Here is a 26,137-nt window from a genome sequence, read left to right as displayed (position 1 = left end):
GGGCCCGTTAGGGGAATGCTATCTCAGAGATGGCCTTTCACTGGAATTCCTGAAAATGTCATTTTCTTGGAAATGGAACCCCAGAGAGAGGTTTGTCTTCCAAATCTTAACAAATTAATAGGGAGAAGGGGAGCCTATAGGTATGCAGGTCCTAAACCATGAAATTATTTAACGGTGACAATCAGCATTCGAATTGTGTTGGAAACCAACAGGCAGCAAGTACTGCTCTTGTAGCAGAGGTGTTTGTTACATAAGCAGATGGACCAATATCTTTGATTGTTCAAACCTCTGAATTCTGGACTGGTTGTAGTTTCTGGGTGCCCTTCAAAGGCAACCTTATGTGGAACACATTGTAGTAATCCAGATGTGAAATGACTCAGCCATAAGTGGTAGTTAGCAAAGCCTCCTGATCCAGGACAGGCCATAATTCATAACTATACACAAAACAGATCTTTGCAAAGGCCATCTTAGCTACAGTTGTCACCTGTTCTTCAAGTCAGATCTTTGAATCTGAGACCTAATTATGAACTAGATCTATATGAGGAAGATAAACTCTGTCCAGTGGACATGATGGAATAGTTTTGAAACTGGAAGGCTTCTGCATGCAGTATCAATCAGTCATGTTGGGATTGAATATATGTTGGTTAATTCTCCTCCAGTCCATTTTTACAGGCATTGAGACAAACTTCAATTATGTCTCTCATTGGCCCAGAGTAGAAAAATACTACTGAATATCATCTGCATATTGGTACTTGACTATAGTTTCAGTAGGAACATCATTATAGATACTGAGCCATTAAGTTAAGAAAAGCTTCATAAATTAATACTGTCATTTTGACTGAGGGTGAATTGGAGGCCATAATGTTATCTGGTATAATAAGTGTTATGATGGATTATTCCAGTTAATCTTGCTGCCTTACTTGTACTGATTAAAGGTATCAGAGGGCGAACTCTTCTTTGCAGATACTGCATTAGTGGTGGGCTGCTGCCGGTTTAAGAACTGGTTCGCCCAGCACCGAAAATGTGAGCATGCGCATGTACACCACTTCAAAAACACGGTTATATAAGATGGGATAGCGCCAAGGTGGGTGGGTGGACCCACCCGCAGGCTGCAACTACCGGTTCGCCCAAACCGATCTGAACCGGCAGCAGCTCACCTCTGTACTGCATAAACTATTCAGGAATAAAAATTGATTTCATGAGACTTAAGAAAAGAAATTATTAAAATTCCAATGTGTTCCCTTCAATAGTGCTTGCATCAAAATCTGCTATGGCTTCCCTTCTGCGTCCCCAGCTCCCAGCATACATGCTATCATCAGGTCATTTTTGTGGCATGCTTAGTAACAGTTATTTGTGCATTGTGTTTTCTTAATTATATATTTAACTCTTTAGCATCAAATGATCATAATTAATGTTCATTAATGTAATTGCTATGGATATACAGTAGGTTGAATGTTTCTGTTTGAAATAGTAGTTTAGCAGCTTAGCAGGTACCTAATAGTAGCAATTCAACTTCCCATTGGGGAAATGGTTTATTCTAGTAGCAGTCAGAAAATGAAGATAGCTAAGCTGACACTTCTTGAGCTCCCCCCTCCCTCCCCTCTCCCTCTCCCTCTTCCCGTTTTATAATAAAGGATCTTATTTAAATGAAGTCATGTTTATTTAATTAGGAATTTTAACTAGATTATAGATATTTCAGTTTGTTTAGCTGCTATCATATTTTTATTTTGTTACTGTGTTGTATGTCTCTCTACCCAGAACTGTTAACATTCTTTTACAAATAACTTCATTAAAAATAAAATCATAAAAACTATCCAAATGGGAAAATGGGCTCCATTTGGTAGTATCCTGTTGATTATAAAGATGAAGACAGCAGCATGCACCAAAGGATAAATTTTCTCACAAACTGTTCAGGATTGCATTGTATTGTTATAGCTGAATTGGTAGATATTTTTGTACTGAATATTTGCTCATAGCTTTGCATGAGGTGTTTCCTTCTAGGCCCCAAGAACAAAGAATGAAATGATGCATTATTTCTTATTTTTTGTTATTGGTTTTCACCTATAGACAAGATCTTTTATCATTTCAATCTTTGCAATGATTTGTTGGTAGCAAAATTCATCTCAGAACATGCTAACAATTGGAGAATGTATAACTGTCATTTTATTAAAACAAGCAGGTTATGTTAAGACACAGTTCTATTGCTATCGTGAATGAATGAAGAATGCGAGAGGCATAATAGAGTTCTTATGTAATATTACAGAGATTAAAAATTTCATTGTATTCATTTGATCCAGTGGCAAACAATTGGTTTTCAACTAATAGGGGGTGTGAGTATAATGCACAGAAATCTGGCCTTCTCCGTGTTCTGAAGGATTATACTTTGTGATATAGGGTTCTTAACCTTTGAAAAATGGGGCTGCTTTCCTGTTGATATTCCAACAATTTGATATTAAATACTATTATGAATAGAAGGAATTGTGAAGACACCCATGATCAGCATCCTTGAGTACTGCTCATCCTTGAGCAGTTTTTTAGAGACATACAGTTTTAGAGACATACAGTTACAGACATACAGTGAATCAAAACCTATTCATTGATATTAAAAAGGTTACAAAATCCATTATGTATGTCATAATTGGAGTAATTGTAGCATGTGTATAGAGATAAGTGTTAGTTCATTCCAGATAGATACACAAACAAGTTAAGTTAGAGTACATGCAGAATAAGGAAACCTTTGATAAGTATCTTCTATTGTCTAATCTTCTCTTGCTTTTATTTTACAATCCTCTTGAGAAAGTGCTAGTTACCTCATGGTAAGTTAACCATTTATGTTACTTATAATTTCTTGTCTCTAAAATGCTTCTTATTCTAAAAGCTGCAAAGGTGTTTTGGGGCACAACCTAAATTCTGGTCACAAAAAGGAGCCTGGATAGCTCAACAGACTAAAAGCCTGTTATTAACATTCAGCTGTCTGCAATTATTGCAAGTTTGAATCTCCCCAGGCTCAAAGTTGACTCAGCCTTCCATCCTTTCTAAGGTAGGTAAATTGAGGACCCAGTTTGTGGGGGCAATAAGCTGACTTTGTATAAAATATACAAAATATACAAAAGTAGGCTATTGCTTAACGCATTATAAGCCACCCTGAGTCTCCGGAGAAGGGCGGCATATAAATCTAATTTTTTAAAAAATATTACTGTTATAATCAGAACAACTACCTGCACAGACTTCCTTCACTCTGTTCTAGATTCCCTAAAAATCTCACATAAAGTAAATAAAGCAAAAAAGTGGGAAAATTGGGTTGATGGATAGGGTGTCAAATTTTGAAACCCAAATGCATTACCACATGTGGTTCTGAATTTTTAAAGCTTTATTCTTAAGCACTATCGGTTGCTCAAATACGTTTCCTTCCTTGTTCTATGTACAGTGAAAGCATTTTCCTTCAATTATTTTTACAGCTGGATTTCTCATATGCATAGTTATCATAGTAGGCAAAGGTAGTATGTATTACCATAAATGTTATTAGCATTCTTTGCTATGTTGTGCACCATAGATTTGCTCAGGTTAAAAGCTTGTCCTAAGGCTGAAGACCTTTTACCAGCTTTGGTGAATATAATATAGGTAATCTTTGCTTTATTCATTCAGCAACTGTTTGAAGTTATGATGGTGCTGGAAAAATAATGTTACAGTCAATTTATGACTATTTATTACCTCTGCAGCATCCCACAGTCAAAAGATCACCATTACACTCTGTACATGTTGTTCCTGTCTGCCCTGTGCTTTTTTATCCCCAGCCCTCAACCCCATTGCTTACAGAGCACAGAGACAGGAGATAAAGTGATTTTATGAGAATAAGCTTGTTTGCTCTTTAATCATGCTGGCAGCCCAGGGCTGGGATAGGAATAGGGGTAGGAGCGCTTGGGGCTGTGACTCCTAAATAGGGAAAATGGCTCTAACAGATCCCAAGAACAACATCAGAACTCTTTGTCCAGAAGAATACAGTGCTAGGAATAACTAAGATACTGCACAGAACCCTCAAACTCCAAGGTCCTATGGTAGAGGACCCAAGATTGAGGAAGACACAGGCCGCCCATATGGGTGAGAAGGGAATATTTTTCAAGGAGTATTTTTCCTAGCATTTCCCTGCAGGGACCAGTTTCCTCCCTCCTCCCATTAACTCAGTGTTTATCCATTTGGTTGTACTAGGAATTGATTGACTGGCTTGCCACCTGAGCTTGACCATGGTCTTAGAGAGAGTGACTGGCCCAAGGTCACCCATCTGGCTTTTATGGCTAAGGGGGGTTGGTGGACTAGAACACACAGTCCCCTGGTTTCTACTCTGGTGCTTTAACCATTAGACCAAAGTATACATATATTTAAATACTTTCTATTTCATCCAGAGTTGTATGGATGTACACCCCACTGAGCAAGAGGAGACTTTTTATTTATTAAACTTGTAGAAAACGAAGTATTCCACTAGAAGTTGTTTGACAGATGGACACAGTTTTAATAAGTCTAGAATATCAGGAGTTCCAAAGTGTGTTTCCATACTTGGACAGCTAGTTCATTTTGCTGAAACGCAAAGCTGTACTTTAGTTTGTTTTTCAATTATATTTGTGCTGTTTTATGAATCAGTAAGATTTAAAATGTACTAATTTTCGAGCACAAATGTTTATCGTCTTGATTAATGCTCCCTCTGGTGGTACACTTTGGATTCTATAGCATATCCGTTTTGGTCCTGAAAGGGTTTGTTGTTAATAAAGTTGATGAATCTATTTATGTTACAATTGTGCCTGTGATCATAATTAACTTTCTATATTTTATAATAAAATAGATGGAAAATGTCTTATATTATTGGCCTCCTGTCATATGATTTAGTACTGTGTTCTCATAGAAGCACAAAAATAACTGAATAAACAAGTGCTAATGTAACAACTCTGTCAGTAATTTCCTGAGGAGCTGTGGTATTTGTACTGCTACCAATCAGTTATAATATTGTGTATTGAGGCTTGAGTTACCAATTGGATGTGTTACCATCAACTTGTTAGCTGGTAGGAGCAGTTGTGTTTTATATAACAGTTGTAATGTTTTTTAGATACACAGCTAGTCTTGCACATTATATAACCTACACATTTATTTGCTTCAAAACTCTGCATTGAATTTTGCATGTCACTTTTCTGAATGGAATGGCTAATTTTTTGCTTAAACTTTAGTGTTGGAAGTCTTACAAAATAGCATTATTGTAGATGCTGGTCCCATTACCACATTCTAGGGAACCGGGTAGCTTGTTTTGGGTTTGGTTGCTGTTCTTTTCTGTGTAATACACTTATTGTATGCAAACCTGTCCTGCTAGGCCAGGGGTGTCAAACTCTCGTCATCACAGCGGCGTCACGTGACGTATCGGGACTTTTTTCTTCTTTGCTAAACCGGGCATGGATATGGTCAGTACGTGATGCATCCGGCTTGCGGTATGGGAGTTTGACAGCCCTGTGCTAGGCAATCCCGTTTCAAAAGTTATAGAATAAGTACAAGAAATGGAACGCTCGGGTTATTCATGGCTTCTGGGGGACACAGAAGAATAAGACGCAGCAATCTTGCTTTGTTTCATTTGCCTCACGGAGCATTCCTTTATCTCTGGATATGTTTGTATTCTTATCTAATGCTAGTTTCAGTGAGCTCTCCCAAAGAAATTTGCAACATGATCACAGAGGTAATAAAACGGCCAATTGGAAATAGCTGTTATAAGGCTTGGTGAGTAATAAAGAGTCTGGGGAAAACATTAGTTGTTGGTTCAGTAATTATGGTTTCAACTGTAAGGTGGATGCCACAGATCAAAAAAGACTTATCATCCTTATTCAGTAATAAACCTGTGAAACCTTGAAGATGATTTGAATGCATGAGAACATTAAAATATGTGTTGTGGCACTGTGCAAAGACATCATTTGTGGAACAGACCACAACTAATTTGCACTGCAATCGTAATCAGTGCAATTGGAGCTCTATATGGCGGAAATGGGCCAATAAAATACTCTGCCAGGCCAGTATTCTTTCACTTGATAAAATCAAGCACCATATCATCATTTTGGGGCTTATCTTCTGCTTTGTTAGCCAAATAAAAAGCTATACAAGTTACACATTTCATAGTCAAATAAAGGCTTTTTGATTTCCGATTTGATTGTTTTGCTAAAAATCTAATGACCCATAAAACACATGACATAATACAAACATACAAATACATCTATACATTTGTTGTGTATACTACTTACTATAGTACTGTTCTGAAATAGAAGTCCAAAGAATTTTTTTCCAAAATCCAGACAAGGCACAATTATGCTTAAAAAACTGTTTTTTATGATCTTAACTATTCCATGTAGTCCTTTGAATTTGAAAGCCAAAAGGTACCGTATTGTGGAGTATAAGGGAAGATGGTTATGGTATCAGTTTTAGTTCCTTAAAGCAACTATTGTATGTCTCTCCCCCCCCACCCCGATTATATGGTTGACCATGCATAATTGCAGGAAAACACACAATTGGTATAAGGAATTGCAAGTGGAGTTCTAATGCCGTTTTCTTTCTGAGATGGCTACTGTTAATGTGTTTTAGAGAAAAATATATCCAATTATTAATTTTGTTTTACAGGTAGTCCTCAACTTACAAGCATTGATTTAAGATTGTTCAAAGTTATAACAGTACTGAAAAAAGTGACTTATGACCAGTTTTCATACTTACAACCGTTGCAGCAATCCACATGGTCATGATCAAAATTCAGGTGCTTCACAGCTGGCATATATTTATGACACTTGCACTGTTCTGAGACCACAAAGTTTGTAAACTTTGCAGCCGGATTCTGATAAGCAACATTAGTGGGGGAAGATTTGTATAAATCACTTAACTGCAGAGATTAGTTTAACAACTGTGACCAAAAGGTTGTAAAATAGGGCAAAACTCAAAAACTGCCTTGGTTAACAACAAAAACTTTGAGCTCAATTGTCATTGTAACTTGAGGACTACTTGTACCCTTTCAGGTTTGGTAAACAGGAACAAAAAAGGTGAGTATAAACAATAAATAAACGTTGGGATTGACCTGCTTTGTACATTGAAATTTGTGGCATAGTATTTATTTATTTATTTGTTTGTTTGTTTGTTTGTTTATTTATTTGTTTAATTTATTTGTCAAACATGTACAAGATAACAAGTATAGGTATGAACATAAACATGAACAAAGGAAGTAAATACAGATAAATGGGGACAGTAAGACAGGGATGGTAGGCACACTGTTGCGTTTATGCATGCCCCCTTTACGGACTTCTTAAGAATGGGGTAAGGTCCATGATAGACAGTTTGAGATTTAAGCTGTGAGGGTTTGAGACTGCAAATTAAAATATATACGTTTGTAATGTTTATTTTAATGTTTATGGTACTAAACTGATAGTACGATATTTGGCTATTTTTTTTTCATTTTCCAATATAAGGGGATGGCTACCATTCCTTAAACTCTTTTCTATTTCTTTACAGAAGACAACACCAATGAAGCTTTCTTGCTGCAGAAAAGTCTTAGTGAAAAAGTCTCCCTATACAGAGGTGATATCACAGTGCTTGAGATTGATGCCATAGTTAATGCTGGTAGGTTTTATAATACTTTTCATGTCATATTTAGTTTCTTTGTTGTTGAGTGTTCTAAGAAACTTCTGGAAATCTCCAGAATAATGCGGGTGGAGGAAAAAGTGGCCTCAGTTGATGCTAATAATATTAACATTCTCTATTGTCAGGTATATCCCAAGGAAATTCATATTTGTGGCCTCATAAAATAGGTGAATGTCTATTGTTTTGCTGAATGCTTAATTTTAATTTAATTTCTGCTGGTCAGTTGAGCAATGAACTAATGCATTACAATGAAATGTATCCCTCTTTTCAAATCTTACTGAGCTTTCTGTCAGGAGCTGTCAGAATGAGTACTTTGGGAAGAAAGGCAAGGATATTTTTGTGTGGTTGAGATACATTATGAATGGAATAAATAAGTTATTTTTATATTATATTATATATTTATATTAAATAAGTATATATTTAAAATATGAAAAGAATTTCTACAAAGTGGCAGCCTTCATTATCTTTATGTGGGTATGTATGTATGTATGTATGTATGTATGTATGTATGTATGTATATTTGTAATAATTTTTGTTCTTACTATTAGATCTTTCTTTTTCCTGAAATTATGATTTGAATTTTGGTTACAGATGATTTTACAGTTTCTCAGATTTCTTATTTTTAAAAGGTTTTGTAAATAATTTGCTCATATTCTGAAAGTATATGCAAGAAATATCTTGCATATGTGTTTTGCATTCTGGAATATTTTTCTGATTTATCCTAAGCTTTGGTTCTGTTATTATCACTGCAGTTATGAACTGATATTAAAATAATGATGGTCAAAGGTATTTAATGTTATGCTAGATTCAATATCAAACCAGAATTTGAAATTTCAGGTACTCTGCCTAGGTATATTTGCAGTATCTATCTGGAGGGCACTAGATTGGGAAAAACTGAGCTAATTCATTATCTTTCTTTTATATATATATAAATTTATTTAAAAAATAAAGAGAACATAAAAATGAACACAAATACAGAAAAAAAAAGCAACAAAAACTTCCTTCTTTTGTACCTCTGTAATTGCAGCTTCTGTGCATCATTTGAGATTTTCCTATGTGCCGTCTAGGACCTTGTTTCGTGAAAGAAGGATCTAGCTGCTGTGTAAAAGAAAACCAGTGCATGAAATATAGCCCCTTTTGGAATGAACAAGTCCTGAGGAGGGCACAAAAAGAGGCTCCAGGTGTACTTGTAAAGAAGTCTGGGAAAGAAGTCAGTGAGAAAAGAATACTCTGACTGTTCCACTATGGGTGTGTGATGTAGCACAGCGTTCCCCAACCTTTCTGGCTTTATGGATCAGTGAAGGGGGGAGAGGGGATGTTCCATGCGAACAGTGTGCAAGCACGTGTGCAGCTCCATTTGTATGAGTGGCAAGCACACTCACCCCACTGCTCGCACAAATGGAGCATGCATACACATGCTCACCCACTGCTCGCACAAGTGGAGATGCGCACATGCCCACCGCTTCCACGGCCCGGTTCAAAAAAGTTAAAGGCCCAGGTATGGGCTGTGGCCCAGGGGTTGGGGACCCTGCTGTAGCGGACATGGCAGCAGTGGGCAGGGCCTGGTGGGCGTGCAGTGGGTAGGAAGGTGGCAAAAATATGGTTGTAAATTCAGCTGGGTCCGAGTGTGCCTGAATTTTGTTTTTGTGACATGGGAGCACAACAGAGCTGGAATTTTGAGAACCAGTTATAAATCTCTTTGTTCAGTGTTGTCATAACTTTGAATGGTTGCTAAATAAATGCATGTTAAGCAAGGACAATCCATACATTTAAATTTAGTTATTATACTTCCTGAAGGTTTATAAACTACTTAGTTGTAGAGTACTCTAAGGAAAATTCACTGCAGTGTGGTAAACAAGAAAATTAGAACAATAAATGATAACATGATATAAAACAATAATATTAATTCCACATCCATCCCATTTAAGAATGTCATTCTCAGTAAAAATACTCAACTAACCTACATCAGGGTGGAAACCCACCATTCAATCGGTTCTTGAACACTTTCTGAAATAGTCAAGTCTTTGCAGCTTTCTAAATGTCAATAAGTTGAATCCTTATATGACCTTGGGCAGAGTGCTACTCCAAATAACAGGCAAAGCACATAATAACCTGGCAATGGCTAAGAGCAGGCAAGTTGAAGAAAGAGACCAAGGGGCTAATTCTGGCTGCTGCAGAAGACCAAGCCTTAACAACAAATGCATATAAAGAGCCATGGTGGGGCAGTGGTTAGAATGCAGTACTGCAGGCTACTTCTGCTGATTGCCGGCTGCCAGCAGTTTGGCAGTTCGAATCTCACTGGCTTAGGTTGACTCAGCCTTCCGAGGTCAGTAAAATGAGGACCCATATTGTTGGGGGCAATATGCTGATGCTGTAAACCACTTAGAGAGGGCTGTAAACCACTGTGAAGTGGTATATATGTCTAAGTGCTATTGCTATTGCTAAATGCAAAATTGAGAAGACAGCAACAGACAGCAAGTGAGGCCTCTGCAAAGAAGCTGAAGAGTGGATCAGCTGATTAGCTGTTGCAAGAAGATTGCACAGATTGACTACAAACAATGGCATGAGAAAGTAGCAACAATGGTACATTAGAATATCTGCAAGAAATACTATTTGCCTTTAAACAAGAACCACAGAATACACCAAGTAATAGAAAATGAAGAAGCTAAAGTGCTTTGGAGCTTTAGAATTCAAACAGATAAGCAACTGCCACATAACACTCAGACTTAACAATTATTGATAAGAAAGATTTTTAAAAAGTCTGGTTATTGGATGTGGCAGTCCTTGGAGACCGCAGACTATAAGATAAAGGAATTGAGAAAAATCACAAAAAACAAAGGCCTGCAAACAGAAGTAGAACAACAGGCAAAAGAAAGCAAAGGTAGTACCAATAGTGATAGGTGCCTTGGGTGCAATCCCAAAACAACTTGAGCACTACTTGAACACCATCAGAATAGACAAAATTACCATCAGTCAATTGCAAAAGGCATCTTTCTTTGGAATAGCTTTACCCTACAATGATACCCCAGGTCATTGGGAAGATTTCGATAGGTGGATAAAAATGCCAGATCCAGTCTAAGTATCTGGTGCACTGTGTGACCAATCATATTTTTATTAAACTTGTATCTAATTAGAACACTAGAAACCACTTCTTATGAATGATTCAGGGCTAGAAAATGGCTGGACCGCTTGTCAGAATGACTAGATTGACATGGTCCAGGTCTAGAAAAAGGAAAAAGGAAGTTTCTCAGTTTTTCTGGCATGATTCACCATGGTTCACTTCTAGAATAAAGTTTTTTTTATGTAACTGCTAACCACATCTGCCTAGTTTTTTTCAAGATCAGTTAAAGCTGGTTAGGTGCTGCCACCTGCTGTTAGACTATTTCAGTTACTGGAAGATGTACATTATATTCTTAATATCTATTAATATGAGCATTCCTTTAAAACTGAAGCTTAGTGGCCATCTCTACATCTTACAATAGCCACTTGTCCTGTCTACTGTACATTATGGGAAGAAATATCTATCTTAAGTTTTCCATAACTTGATTCCAGTGTATGATCTTAGGTTCTAATAATTTCAGAGAAAGCCTTTTTCTACCAATTTCCCAATTACAATTTCTGTAATAACTCTTTCTTCAGAAGGGACTTGTTCCAGCATTTTTATATTCTCAATTGCTCTTTTCTGCATCTTTTCAGTATTTAAGTAGATTTTTAAAAACTGAACTTAAATAAAAAAACAGGAGTAAGATAATATAAGAAACACCCATTAAAATATAGGTTGTTCTTTTAATTGCATAGAGCAGAACATTTTATTGTTTGACATTTTCTCTGGTTTCCTTTGACCTTCAGAAAGTTTCTGGTTTGTTGCATTGTAATTGTATGAACTATAACTTCCCTGTCAAGCCAAAAATTAAACTTTAGGGGAGAAACAGGGTGTTTATATGTTGAATTGTGAACTGAATATATTAGCTCTGAATTATGTTTAAATGAATATGTTAGTATGGTCTGTTTACTAAGTTACACCTCCCTGTATAAGTAGTTTGTTAATGCATAATCAGTCACTAAGATTGCTGTGCATCAGAAGCTTAATGAACAGGTGAAGGGAAAAGAGGAATTTAAATCTGAAATTGATCTGACAGCCTATCTCTGATTACTAATCCATTTCATTTGGCAACATAATTTATCATATAGTTAAAATTGTCTACTTGTAGCTTTCCAGAAGGAAATTAATTCAGAAGCACGCCCAATAATATTAGGCTAAACCAATCTATTTAAATATTGCGGCAGTGCCAAAGAATGAAATGCTATATTGGGAGGATGCCTTTGAAAAGTCATCATTCTTGATTTTAAATTGGCATAGACAGAAAAACCAACTACGTGTGGTCTTAAGTTTTTGTTCTTCAACACATTATTCACGTATGATAAATGACACATTTATACTGAAAAGGATTAGAGGTTTTCTCGAGTGTTCTGGATTGAAACAGTATGAGTATTGAGAACGTTTTTGCTACATTCCCAATGATGCTTAGGGATGCTGTCTAGCAGTAGGAAGCAAAAGAAAGTCATCCCCAGAACAGTAAGTGGAGTTATAATGAGAGGGTGCAAATTGCTATAAAAGCAGATGTTAGAAATGGATGGGCAAGGCTTTCCGGTTCCTTCAGGTTCGCTCTGCAAAAGAGATATTATTATACCTTTCCTCCAAAATTGCAGAGGACAAAACATTAAAGGACATTAGGAAGAAAAAGTGCTGCAGTGCGATACTGAATAGGTAATTGGTTAAAGTTCCCTCTTTATTTACTGCGATTGCTCCTGACCTAATTTGTCCTCTTCTACCTGAAAGCTGTGTCAAATAGCTACTGCTGTATTGCTCCTCTACCTCTTGGACTCACTGTGACCAGGAGGACTGTGCTTGGGGAGCCACACTGGTATATTACTCTGTTTAGGAAAAGGAAGAATTATTAAGAAGGATCATGGCAACCAATACATCACTAGAAAAATGGAGTTTGAGTCAAAAATAAAGCCAGTCTATGTAGGACCTAGTTTCCAGGGGTATCGTCCTGATTTCCAAATGGACTGCTGCACATTCTTCATTCAGCAAGATATTCAGAAGAGCACTGATAGAACTCTGGACTGAATGATATCTAAGGACTTTAAGTTACTGTATGTATATACCTGACAGCTATATAACATCTGGGAAATAGATTTAGATTTAAACAATTTTATAGCCAGAGGTGTGCTCGTGTCTCCTCTAGTATAAAAAAGACCAGTATGACTTAGTGCTATTGTTAGCCTCATCAGAAGTGATTTAATTTGCTTGCACTAGACTCTTGAGTATTGAAATTCTATACCAACATATTTGAAGAATAAAGCCAATGAGATTATTCTCCTCCTTTGATGTGCGGTTGGCATTGCAGTGTATCAATTCCTTCAAGAGTTCTCTAATTTTGGTTTTAGAATAGTTTATTGTGTGCCTTTCTTCTGTACAGTTATCTGCTAGGATCCATACACTCTTTTGAGGCTAACTTGAGTTAGAGAAAGGACAGTCATAACATTGGCACAGAGAAGTGCAACCAGCAAACTATTATTAAATGTTGGTGATAGTGGTGGTAGAAATTGGCCTCGCTTAGGATGCTAGCTACATACATATTGAAGCATGTGTGGGGTTGGGGTGGGGGGAAGAGATACAATCCTGTTTTATTCCTTTCTGGATTGAGATATCTTCAGAGAGGAGACTGCTACTATCACGTCTAATTTGTGTCATGGTGCTTTCATGCAACATCCTAATTAGATAAGAAACCTCCATTTTATAGAGGAATGAAGCAGCTTCTACCAGAGTATTTCTCAAGGGATGGAAACAAAGGGTGGTTTTAAATCAGTGAAGACAACAGATAAGAAGTATGAGTAAACACGTGAGTATTTCTTTACTAGAAACTGCAGAAAGGGATATTGGTTGCCTATTGGACCTGACGTTCACTTGTTTACTGACTTTTTTCCCCTTCACTAAACTGGGCGTGGGCAGTACGTAACACATCTAGCCCATGGACCGGGAGTTTGACAGCCCTGTTCTAGAAAGAAAGGTGCCTATGCTCAGCTGGTAATATGTAGGAGGCTGCTTGGATGATAATTGGAAGAGTTAATGCTGTTACTTTTCTTGAAAAATGAGACAGAAATAACATGATCCCAATCTTTAGGTATTTGGAAGGTGTTATTAATATGTTTGATTAAAGAAGCCAACGGGGGAATTGGTTTCTAATAGTGTGGCAGTCATCAGGTCACTGCTGGGAGTTTTCCCATTGTTAACTGATTAATTAGTTTAACAGTTTCCAAATGAGAGATTGATGGCCAGAGACGGCAATCTTTTAAGGAACATTGGTTGAGAAAAAGGACTGGTAGGAATGAACACATGTTGCTGTTAATGTACTAACTGTAACTAATTTACAGTAAAGTAAAATTAGTTAACTTGGTCTTGTTTCCTGTCTGGTCTACCTGGGAAGGCTGACATCAATCTTGCAAGTTTGATAGTACAAATCTCTCTTTCCTCCACCTTATTCAGCCTGATAAGTTAGGAAGATTCCCTTTTTACTTTCTTTCTCTGCCTTAATTCAGCTGTAGTCTATGCCCACTTTTACCTGATTATTCCCTAGGCAGCATCCCTCTGTCCCACCCCCCAGCTCCCCAAACCATTCCCACATATCATTGCAGTGGGTGACAGAACCCCAGTGGGAATGCATGGCTTATTGGAAGTGGTATTATTTTTCCAGACTGCTTTTCTATTTCCCTGGATGCTGTTTTTATAAGTTTGGGTGCTATATTGTGTGTCTCCAAGAGTCATAATGGAATCAGGGAGGTTTATGAATCCAATAAATACATAAATAGAGAGGTTATTCCACCATTTATAATGGATTGCTTGCATATTGAATCTCTGGAAGATAACAGTTAATGAAAATGAATCTGGATGTTCAGTGAGGGGGTTGTGTATTGGAACAATTGCCAATTATATTAGAAGGACTCTTGCCTTAGAAAGAGAGTTACTGTAGTTTTGTCTTATCATGCTGCCACAAAGAATTTTCCCATAAAAGAGGAACAGTTGTATCTGCTGACCTTGTACATGAAGCATTTTTGCCTATACTGAAGTTAATAATTCTAGGGTAATTTTTTATGCTGTGATTGTGTTGTTAAACTATCTATATATGATCCAGCAGTAACTAATTTAAGAGATTTTCTGAGGCTAAGCATAACAGTTAGTATGGGGAACATGGGATTATAATAAAATTGGTTTTGTTCTTTTGTCAGCTTTGAAAGATCCATTACATTCATCTTTTCTTTAAAAGCTAAAATATTGGAACTGGTCGTTTGGTGTGTCTCTTATAGATACCTAAGGGAATTTGTATAGCAGTACTGTATTTACCTTTACAAAGTCTAAAGGTTTGACAATAAAATGGAGCTTGGAGTATCCCTATATTTGGAAACTAGAGATCTGTTATCATTTTTGTTAGCAGAAATAACAAGAAATGTATATCTAATTTGCAAGCAACAACAGAAATGAATTCTTAAAAAGTTACAGAATAGCTTGGTAATAGCATGTATGTCATCATGGCCTTTCTATCATTTTGAAATCTCACATACTGAGTATACTATACTTTCCAGGATTGTCAGCATTAGAAGACCTGTGTCATGTCATGCAAAATCTGATTTTGGAATTCTTATATTAAATCGTACAATATTTCTATGATGTATTTTATTTCTTGCAGGTTTATGGGAAGTAGATGACTTTGTCATGTAAAATTGCTGACAATTAATTCAGTACAGTCTAATAACAGGAATCATGCATAAAGTTTACAAAGCAACCAGAACTGGAAGAAGAAATAAAAATAAAACTGTGGCTTAGTTATCATCATGCCTGCTGTTCATAAAAATTGGCCAAGATACTTGTGAAGTGCTGTGCTTTTTCATTGTTTAGACCAGGGATGTCAAACTCAAGGTCCGGGGCCCAGATCTGGCCCATCGGGTGCTTAGATTTGGCTCGCAGGGCCGCCCTGGAAATAATGAAGGACAGGTCCGCAGTGGCTCTGCCAGAAAAAACGGAACTCGTGAGGGCCACCTTCAGGAGGCTGTCCCAGCCGAAAATGGAGCTCGGGAGTCTGTTTTCGCTGGCAGAGTGCTTGGGCCACCACAGGTGCACCCCTGACACAAGTGACATCATGCTGGCCATGCTCACCATGGCCACGCCCACCCTGGCCCCTCAAGATCAAACACAACCCTGATGCGGCCCTCAAATCGAGTTTGACACCCCTAGTTTAGACCATGTGTGTATGTTTATTGCTATTGTTGCCAGTAGCTCTGGTTAACTTTTTTGTTTGTTTTTTGTGTGGGAAATAAATCATGAGTACATTAGCAATCCCGCAAGCTATTTATTTGAGGGCTCTGTCACACAGAAAATAGAAAAGTAAAAGTGAAGTGCGAATATATAAATAATGTGATTATATGACTTCGTGCTTACATATTGGAGAGTAGAAACATTAGAGACATATTTATAACTTTCTGCATACAATAAACTTCTATGAGAACTTAATAGCATTGTTGGCATACATGTAGGTATAAGTTTTAAAAAAACAGCTTTATCTAGTGATGATATACTACAGTAGGTTGCTGTTCTTCCAGTAGAATGGATTGTTAGTCCATGCCATGATTTTCCACTCACATTTCAGATCTTCTCTGAAAAATTGATGTATTTTCTGGTGCAAATTTGGGAAGCACACAGAGGATAAGATGGGGAGAGTAATAGGATGGCCCATCGTGTGAGCAGGAAGCCACTGAAGTAAATTTGGATATAGCTCAATTATCTTCAAAAGGCAGGATTTATAATCCTTACAAGTTATGAAAAAAACCTCAATATTAGAAAGTCAGAATATGATACTTACTTTTTGTCTAATTATTCTTTGTGGTGGCAGTTGTTTCAGATTAGAATTATTTTAATAGGCTTATGGTCATGGGGGATTTCAACCTGCCGTCCGTGGGTGAGATGTCTGAGATGGCTCGGGAGTTCATGGCTTCCATGACAGCTATGGACCTGTCCCAGTTAATTCACGGCCCTCCCCACACAGGGGGAAACACGCTGGATCTGGTTTTTGTCTCTGGACAGTGGTTGAGGGATCTTGAGATAGGGGATATAGTTACTGAACCCTTGTCATGGTCAGATCAATCTCTCCTTCGTCTCGACTTTCGAACCGCTGCACCCCGCCGCAGGGAGGTGGAGCCGGTAAGATGGTTCCGCCCCAGGCACCTGATGGAACCTGACAGATTCCAGACGGAGCTTGGGCCATTTCCTGAGGCTCTGGCACACGCCTCGACTGGAGACCTGGTGGCCGCCTGGGATAGGGCGGCTGCTGGAGCTCTGGATCGGGTCGTGCCTTTGCGGCCTCTGACCCGGCGCCAATCTCAGTTGGCTCCTTGGTTTACCGAGGAGCTGAGGAAGTTGAAGCGCCGGAAAAGACGCCTAGAGAGTAGTTGGAGGGCCAGTCTTTCTGAATCTGACCGGACACTAGTAAGATCCCACATTAGAAATTACCTAGTGGCGATAAAAGCAGCGAAATGTAGCTATTTTGCTGCTCTTATTGCGTCATCAGATAACCGCCCGGCCGCCCTCTTTAGGGTGACCCGCTCCCTGCTCCATCAGGAAGCGCGGGAGGACCCCTTGGAGGGTAGAGCCGAGGATTTTGTTCAGTATCTGTATGACAAAATCACTCAGATTCGGGAAGATTTGGACTCCGACTGGGTAGTCTCAGGGGGAGAGACGGGGGCAGGTCTTGAGAATGTTATCTGGGATGAGTTTGATCCTGTGACCCCTGAGGACATGGACAGGATTCTGGGTAGACTGAATGCGACCACTTGTTTATTGGACCCGTGTCCTTCCTGGTTAGTACTGGCTTCCCGGGAAGTGACACGAGGCTGGCTCCAGGGGATTATAAATGCTTCGCTGGGTGAGGGTGACTTCCCCGCCGCCTTGAAAGAGGCGGTGGTGAGGCCTCTCCTCAAGAAGCCTTCCCTGGACCCGGCAATGTTGGTAAATTATCGTCCGGTCTCCAACCTTCGCTTCGTAGCGAAGGTTGTTGAGAGTGTGGTCGTGCAACAGCTCCCCCAGCACCTGGATGAAACGACGTATCTAGATCCGTTCCAGTCGGGCTTCAGGCCCAGGTACAGCACGGAAACGGCATTGGTCGCGTTGGTAGATGATCTCTGGAGGGCTCGGGACAGGGGATGCTCCTCTGTCCTGGTCCTGTTAGATCTCTCAGCGGCTTTTGATACCATCGACCATGGTATCATGCTGCACCAGCTGGAAGAGTTAGGGGTGGGAGGCACTGTGTTGCGGTGATTCTCCTCCTTTCTCTCTGACCGGTCGCAGTCTGTGTTGACAGGGGGGCAGAGGTCAACCCCGAGGCCCCTTATATGTGGGGTGCCGCAAGGGTCGGTCCTCTCGCCCCTCCTGTTCAACATTTATGTGAAGACGCTGGGCGAGATCATCCATGGTTTTGGGGTGAAGTGCCACCAGTACTCTGATGACACCCAGCTGTACATCTCCACCCCAGACCACCCCAACGATGCCCTTGAAGTGATGTCCCGGTGCCTGGAGGCCATGCGGATCTGGATGGGGAGGAATCGGCTCAGGCTCAACCCATCCAAGACCGAATGGCTGTGGTTTCCGACGTCCCGATATAGTCAGTTGGTGCCATCACTGACTATTGGGGGCGAATCATTGGCCCCCCGGAGAGGGCGTGCTGTCTTTAGAAGAGCACTTGACGGCCGTGACCGGGAGGATTTTTCATCAGGTTCACCTGATTCGCCAGTTGCGTCCCTTTCTGGATCGGGACTCGTTACGCACGATCACTCATGCCCTTGTCACCTCCCGCCTGGACTATTGCAACGCTCTCTACATGGGGCTCCCCTTGAGGAGCACCCGGAGACTCCAACTGGCGCAGAGTGCGGCCGCGCGGGTGGTAATGGGAGCGACATGGCGCTCCCATGTAACACCTCTCCTGCGCGAGCTGCACTGGCTCCCGGTGGTGTTCCGGGTGCGCTTCAAGGTTTTGGTCACCACCTTTAAAGCGCTCCATGGCTTAGGACCTGGGTACTTGCGGGACCGCCTACTACCACCAATAGCCTCCCACCGGCAGGTACGCTCCCATAGAGAGGGGCTCCTCCGGGTGCCGTTGGCCAAACAATGCCGACTGGCGGCCCCCAGGGGGAGAGCCTTCTCTGTGGGGGCACCTACTATCTGGAACGAGCTCCCCCCAGAGATACGGAGGATCCTGGATCTGCGCACCTTCCGCCGCGCTTTAAAGACCTTATTATTTCACCAGGCGGGCCTGGCCTAATTTTCTCCCTCTTTTATAGAAGACTTTTAATTTTTAAATATCTTTTAGTATTTTATATATTCAATTTTAAAGTTGGTTTTAAATAGTTTGGGGTTTTAAATTTGTCGGGGCCAAAATTATTTAATTTGATTTTATTCTACTTTTAAATTTTGTATGTATGTGTTTTATTGTTTGGCTGTGCACCGCCCTGAGTCCTTCGGGAGTAGGGCGGTATAGAAATCAAATCAAATCAAATCAAATCAAATCAAATCAAATCAAATCAAATCAAATCAAATAAATAAATAAATAAATAAATAAATAAATAAATAATATAAAAATTTCAAGATTAAAACAGTTTTTCTCTATATCTATTTTGAATATATTTTGTTTCTTTTCAGTTTATTTCTGGATTCATCATTTTATGCTGAAGTTGCTATGTTAATTATATCAATTAAGGTAACAGAATAAAATGAAGTGAAACACAAAGTCAGTCATCCAAATAATACAGGTTACCACTTTGTTCTGATAAAATTTGATTCAATTTATTTCCTTTTTCCAGAGTTGCAATAAATTTAGAAAGATGTTAGGGTTATTGTCTCGGCTGTAGATTTTTAAATGTTCTACAAGCAGAACCCAACTAACAACCACAAATGGGAGCAGAATTTCTACTGCTAAATAATGCAATCATAAAGTGAGATGTTATGTGACCGCCTGGCATAGTGATGGAAATCCTGGCAGTTGTTAAACAAATTTCACCAGATGTTAGCCGAGGCCCACCCCAATCCAAGCCACACCAGATTTGCGCCTCCCAGCCCCGAGTCTCAGTAAAACAAGTGGCTGCCTCTAACTTCTCCCACCAGCCTATCGTCCTCCAGTTTCTGCCCTATTGGTTGCCCTGCACCCTGCCTTGTGAGGCAGCAAACAGCCTCAGAACTGTGCTGTGAAGCTGCTTGCCATGCTGTGGCTCAGGGGCTTCTTGGCACACCATAGCTCTATGGCTGCAAGAAGCCCCCGAGCTACAGTACAACATGAAACAGCCATTGCCCTGGACGGCTTAGCTGCCCCAGTCCAGCCCAAGCCATAGTTGCCTTTGCCCTTGCCACCGTACACTGCAAGACCTCTGTGCTCTGCCACTCCAGCTGACTTTCTCTATCTTCTTGCTTCTAATGGTGAAAAGGCATCCTCAGCCTGGCTCTTCATGACACGAAGCCCCTTTGGCTGTATTGCTGGGCTAAGCTGTGGTTGACCATCCAGATGTGCTGCAGCTCTGGAGCTAATTCTTGCTTTCTTTTGTGCTTGCTCCCTGCAGTGCCAGTTCTGGGGCTTCTGCTTGCTTGCTTGCTTTGCTAGGACTGAGCTTCGGGGCACACCATGGCTTTGGGGTTGCTTGTTGCTAGCCCATCCTTCTGATGCCACAGGCTGGGCTAGGCTTTCTAATGCTGTGGCTTTGAGATGCTTCTTGCTCACTTGCTTCTGCTTCTTGCTGCATCCCAGGTTGCCACTGGGCTTCCTGATGTACCACATTCTGGGGCGACTTTTTGTTTGCTTGCTTCTTCTTTCTGTAACTTGCAGTACCCTAGGCTGTGGCTTCTTGTGGTACTAGAGCTTTGGAGTTGCTTCTTGATTGCTCCTGCTTCTTTTAGTGCCTGAGCTGGGTTTCTTGGTACATTGCAAGAAGCAGAACCAAAAAGCAATCCTAGACCGATGGCACACCAGGAAGCCCAGGCCCACCTGGCTCAGCAACATTGAATCTTGACTCTACTTTCTGATAAGACATTTGTTTGCCTTTGAGGTATGGCATATTTCTTCTTTAATATATTTCTTTTTTCCCATGTTTAGAAATATGATCTGTATGGTATTACAGCTTTTAGTTTTGCATTTACTTTATGTCAAAAGCATATTAACAATTTTTGATTGGGATTGAATGATGGATGGAACAAAACTTTGAATTGCATTTGAATATGTTATAAAAAGCAAATTAATTAATTTTGACTTCCATGATATTAACAATTAATCTAATATGAAGCACAAATGCAGAAAGCAGACAAATCATTTGAGTTGCTCCATGTCCTAGCATTATATTTCTATTTTGCATGTTGTTGAAAGCAGTGTGTTTTTGCCACTAGGGTGTGCTGTGTTTCCATGAATCCTTTTCCTAATAAGACTAGTTGAAAATAGATCCCCTAACTTTGGTAATGTATGGCAACCATGGATTTTTATGTACACTTGATTCCTCTGCGTCTGTGTGGGTTACAATATGCTTTCTTTTACTCATGTAAATAATTGAAAGTCTGTGGCTGCTAACAGAGTTACTTAAAGCTTCAAAAGGGAATACTGTTCTAATGCCACAATCATTTATACTTCTACAAATAAGAGAGACTACCTCAGGGATAGTTTTAGAAAGGTTTTAGCTTTCCTCACACATTATGCAATGGCAGGTATTTTTAAAGCAATATATAGGAGAAAAATAGTCAGCTTTATTAGTGGTCAACTGCTTTATTGATATAAGTAACGCTATTACTAATATCTGTGTCTGAAAAACAGTAAACTCTAATTCTACCTATGATGATGAGTTATGTAACTATTGCATAGAGAATAAAGACCAGAGCATTCTGAGAAGCTTTAACTCCAAATATGTAAAGAGTTTGTTTTAATTACTATTCTGCAGCTTACATTGCCCTAAATGTAAATATGTTGATTTAATGGGCACACAGACTGTTTAAGATCCAAGAAATCAGATTTATTTCAAACACAGTTTAGCTGATAGAAGAAGTTGGTTCATTCTTGAGATGGACAACCTAATAAGCAAGATAGTGCTTAATGAAAATACTGGGTATCAAAGACAATAACCAAATTCCATCCACAGTATGGATTCACCAATGTCTTTATCAGAATCAGCAGTTGGAGATTGTGCAACAATCTGACAGTTTAGCAAAGATTGGGAAATGATGGAAGATATATGATTATGATGTTCAAAACATTACTTTTGATCCCTTCCTTTAATTGAGGTTGGAGTAGGATCAACTGAAGAGTCAATCTCTGTACTACAAGAATTGGGCAGATCATTGAGGTTGGAGTAGGATCAATTGAAGAGTCAATCTCTGTACTACAAGAATTGGGCAGATCATGGCTATATGTATACATGTGTGTTCTTTTTTAAATTACAAACGGAAGGTTTACTAGCACAAGTTAAATAGAGTTATGCTGAGGAATGGGTGGATTTAGTTGTGGATGCAAAATGAGAATTTAGGTATTTGAGTCCATCACTTGATTACTTATTTGCTCCATCTGTAATTTGCCATGCAAATCTGCATTAAAGGTCCAATATACTTTTTTAAAAGTTTCAGAAACCTTTACAGGTTTTGTGAGTTGAATGGGGAAGATTTAACTCCAGCAAAGTGAATTGCCTCTGTATAGAAGTCCTCTGATTCCAGGACAGTTAAATCTTTAGTTTTTGGTGAGGTTGAAATCTCTTAGTAGGAGTTGACTTGAAATTGTAGGTAGAGTGCCAATTCTGCCTACAATTTCAAGTCAACTGCTACTCAATAATTGGCACTTGGCAAGAAATTAAAAATAAACATTATATGAAAATTCCCAGTTGGATATCTACATTGGAGGCGACAATACACCCCAGCACATTGACAGAAAATAATAAGATATAAGGAACTACTAGACCCTCGGGGATTATTAAAAAACCCACAAGAGCTTAGAGACCAAGGTATTGAAATGGACTGGTGGCCCTACTTACAAATACAAACAAGGTATAAAACAGACCAAGAAGAAGGAGGGATAGAGTTAAATCCCAACCGATTAGATAAACTATTTGAATCTAAAGAAGAAAAATTAATTTTAAAAATTTATAAATATCTATTAGAATTTGATTTGGCAGAAGATATAGTAAAAGGGCAAATGATAGCCTGGGTGAGAAATATTGGAAACAATATACAGTTAGAAGATTGGGAAAGGGTGTGGGAAACCAACCAGAGCATGACAAGGTCTGTAGTATATAAAGAAAACCAGTACAAAATGTGGTATCTGGCCCCGTCGAGATTGGCGAAGATGTACCCCAATCTTAGTCCAATCTGCTAGAAATATAAACAGGTACACGGGACTTTCTTCCACGTCTGGTGCTTTGCCCAAAAACAAAAAAATACTGGGAAAAAATTAAAACTTGGTTAAAGGAAATAACGGCGGAAGAAATAGAACTTAAGCCAGAAATCTTGTTATTGGGTATGATTAGAGAAAATATTAGGAAAGAATTGAAATATTTTATATTGCATGTAATCACGGCAGCCAGGCTGGCATTCGCTCAGCTTTGGAAAATGGACCAAATTCCAACAGAACAATTAGTAATTCAAAAAATTTACAATTGCATTGAAATGGACAGGCTAACACTGGAATTAAAGGATAAGGTAGACTCGAAATATTATACGGTATGGAACAAATGGCATGAATGGATAAATCAAAAACAAAGTTCCTAAGATAACAAAATTAACAACTAGACACCGTCAATAATGTGTATGTATGTATGTATGTATGTATGCATGCGTGCATATATATATATATATATATATATATATATATATATATATATATATATATTGTAATTTGTATTATATTGTGTGTATTTTCTTTTTTCTTTTTCTTCTTTTTCTTTTTTCTTTGTGTGTTTCTCTCTTTTCTATGTCTTTCTTTTTCTCTTTAGTTCTTAATGTTCTTCTATCTTTCTTTATTTCATATTTTATATTGTATGTAGTGAATGTGATATTTTATCTTTTTATACTTAATAAGGATTATTTAAAAAAAAAGAAAAGAAAGAAATTATAGGTAGAACCGATGACCAGAAGAGATTTCAGACAGCTTTGTCTAATGCATCAGTTGTGGCCATACTTCCAATAGATGCACTTAGCAGTAGTTATTCATGCCCTTGTCACTTTGCCAATGGATTGCAATAATTTGCTCTATGAAGGGTTGCCCTTGAAAATAATTCAGAGTCAACAGGTAGTGCACAATGCAACTGACGTTTTGCTAAAAACGAGAGCCATTTAGCTATATTACATCTTTATTATAGGAATATATTAGCTACCAGTTTATTTCCATGTACAATTCGTGTAATATCCATATGACTACATCTGAGTTTCAAATGTGTTGTCCAGTAAGTTTTTTATATGAAGATTTATGTTAAATTGTTACCTTTTTGATGTTGATAATTTATATGTTTTGATAATTACTACGGTAGCTGATATTTTGTGATGGCTTCATTTTACTAGTTATACACTATTTAGAGGTGGTGATTGAAGAAGCTTACAATTTCTTCTGCAGCAAGTCACATGAAAGATAGATAAACTTAATTATAAGTACATTAATGTTCTACATTCCTCCAGGAGGGCAAACCAAATACTGGGTTGAAAATCAATTAGGAAATACCTTCAATGGACAAATAATTATACATATCTCTGTAGTTAGTATTGCCCATAAATTATCAATCATGACATACTAAATTTTTACATACTGAAAAATTGAAAGCACGCTCCTTTCTCATAAAATGCTTAAACAGAATACTTCTTAATCATTTTTACTGTTAACATGGGTTCAAGAGGAGCAAGATTCTTTGGCTTTGAAAGCTCAAAATCCAAGCTAGCCAAAAAGTCCTCGAGATGGAAGCTGTGCAAATAGAGTTTCCTTTTTTCTATATGCTTTCATATCAAGACTTTTCTGAACTTTGTTGGTCTGAGTCTCAAACTAGAGGCTTCAAAACCACCATTTCTTATAGTCAACAAGTGCAAGAACTGTGTGTTCAAATCCCACTAAAGAGTTGAATATAGAAGGAGTATTATGTTCATCATCTCTAGTTATTTATAAAAAGTAATAAAAGTGGGATTTTAAAGAATATGAACAAACAAACAAACAGACAAACAAACAAACAAAGGAGGGTACCTACACTTGAAGACTCCCCATGAGGATGAAACTGGTCATATAGTACCTCCTACTGGTTAGTAGCTAATCATTTAGGTCTCCGAGATGGTAAAATGGTGGCTTCAACACTTCAATAGATTTAGGATACTGAATACATTCCTTCATGCCATGTATGGAATACTCTTGATACTTTGGTTTTTAATGTGGAAAAAATAATTATGAAATTTAAAATCTATTCAGAATATATCTTACAGATATTTTTTTAAATTAGCACTTATTTTTAAATCAGCATTAATGTTTTCTAATCTCTTTAGTAACTAATTGCTTTAGTTCATACTTGAGTATATTATACAATGTTAAAGATTCTGCATTCTTGTGAATTCTGTAGTGATTAACACATGGATACCTTATTTATCATCCTTTTTGCCAAGCAGCTTTACTGTAGAATTTTATGTTGGATTGGAAAAAGAAAATTACATTTTCCGAAATACTTTCCTCACCAACAGTTGGTTCGTGATATTTAACATTAGAGTATGTTTATATACATTTTATATTGAAAAATATATATTTGAATCTATCCAACAGCATCATAACATTGCAGCATTCAGATGTTTAGAACTTATTCAGAAAATAATGTATATAAATACTGAAATGTCCAAAATAAAAATTATTCATATTTTGCAACTGTTTCTTTAAGTATTAGACTGGTTTGAAACAAACCAAAATGTGCTTTTTAAACTTATGAGCCATGGTGGCACAGTGGTTAGAGTGCAGCACTGCAGGCTACTTCTGCTGCCTGCCCTCTGCCTGCCATTTGGCAGTTCAAATCTCACCAGGCTCAAGGTTGACTCAGCCTTCCATCCTTCCAAGGTGGGTATAATGAGGACTCAAATTGTTAGGGGCAATATGCTGACTCTGTAAACCGCTTAGAGAGGGCTGTAAAGCACTGTGAAGTGGTATATAAGTCTAAGTGCTATTGTTATTTTTATTTATTTATTAAATTTGTTTACTAACCATTTCACTCCAAAGCAACTCTTGAGTGTCGTACAAGATGAAAATCAATAAAACCATAAAAGATAAATATTTCTATAAACAATAAAAATAGAATTACAATCCAATGTAAAGTTACACTTAAGATGATGAGGGAAGGAGTACACGAATGGGGAGTGGGTGAGTAGAATTTTCTCTTAATTCATCTCCAGTGTGATACTCCACCGTTGGGGCCT

At 38.4% G+C, this 26,137-nt stretch overlaps 1 protein-coding gene across 4 annotated transcripts in view; it reads left to right on the top strand.

The window, feature by feature from the left end:
- MACROD2 (mono-ADP ribosylhydrolase 2) overlaps positions 1–26,137 on the top strand; it is a 1,140,895-nt gene that overhangs the window by 12,785 nt on the left and 1,101,973 nt on the right. For all 4 annotated transcript variants that reach the window (XM_034432401.2, XM_034432402.2, XM_087882285.1 and 1 more), the window contains exon 3: positions 7,516–7,623. In XM_034432401.2, coding sequence (XP_034288292.1) covers positions 7,516–7,623 — 108 coding nt within the window. The remainder of the gene's footprint in view (positions 1–7,515; positions 7,624–26,137) is intronic.

Source organism: Pantherophis guttatus, chromosome 1 (assembly GCF_059756535.1).
Source record: "Pantherophis guttatus breed Tessera chromosome 1, ASM5975653v1, whole genome shotgun sequence".
Classification (NCBI taxonomy): Eukaryota; Metazoa; Chordata; class Lepidosauria; order Squamata; family Colubridae; genus Pantherophis; species Pantherophis guttatus.
This window is presented reverse-complemented; position numbering and strand designations above follow the sequence as displayed.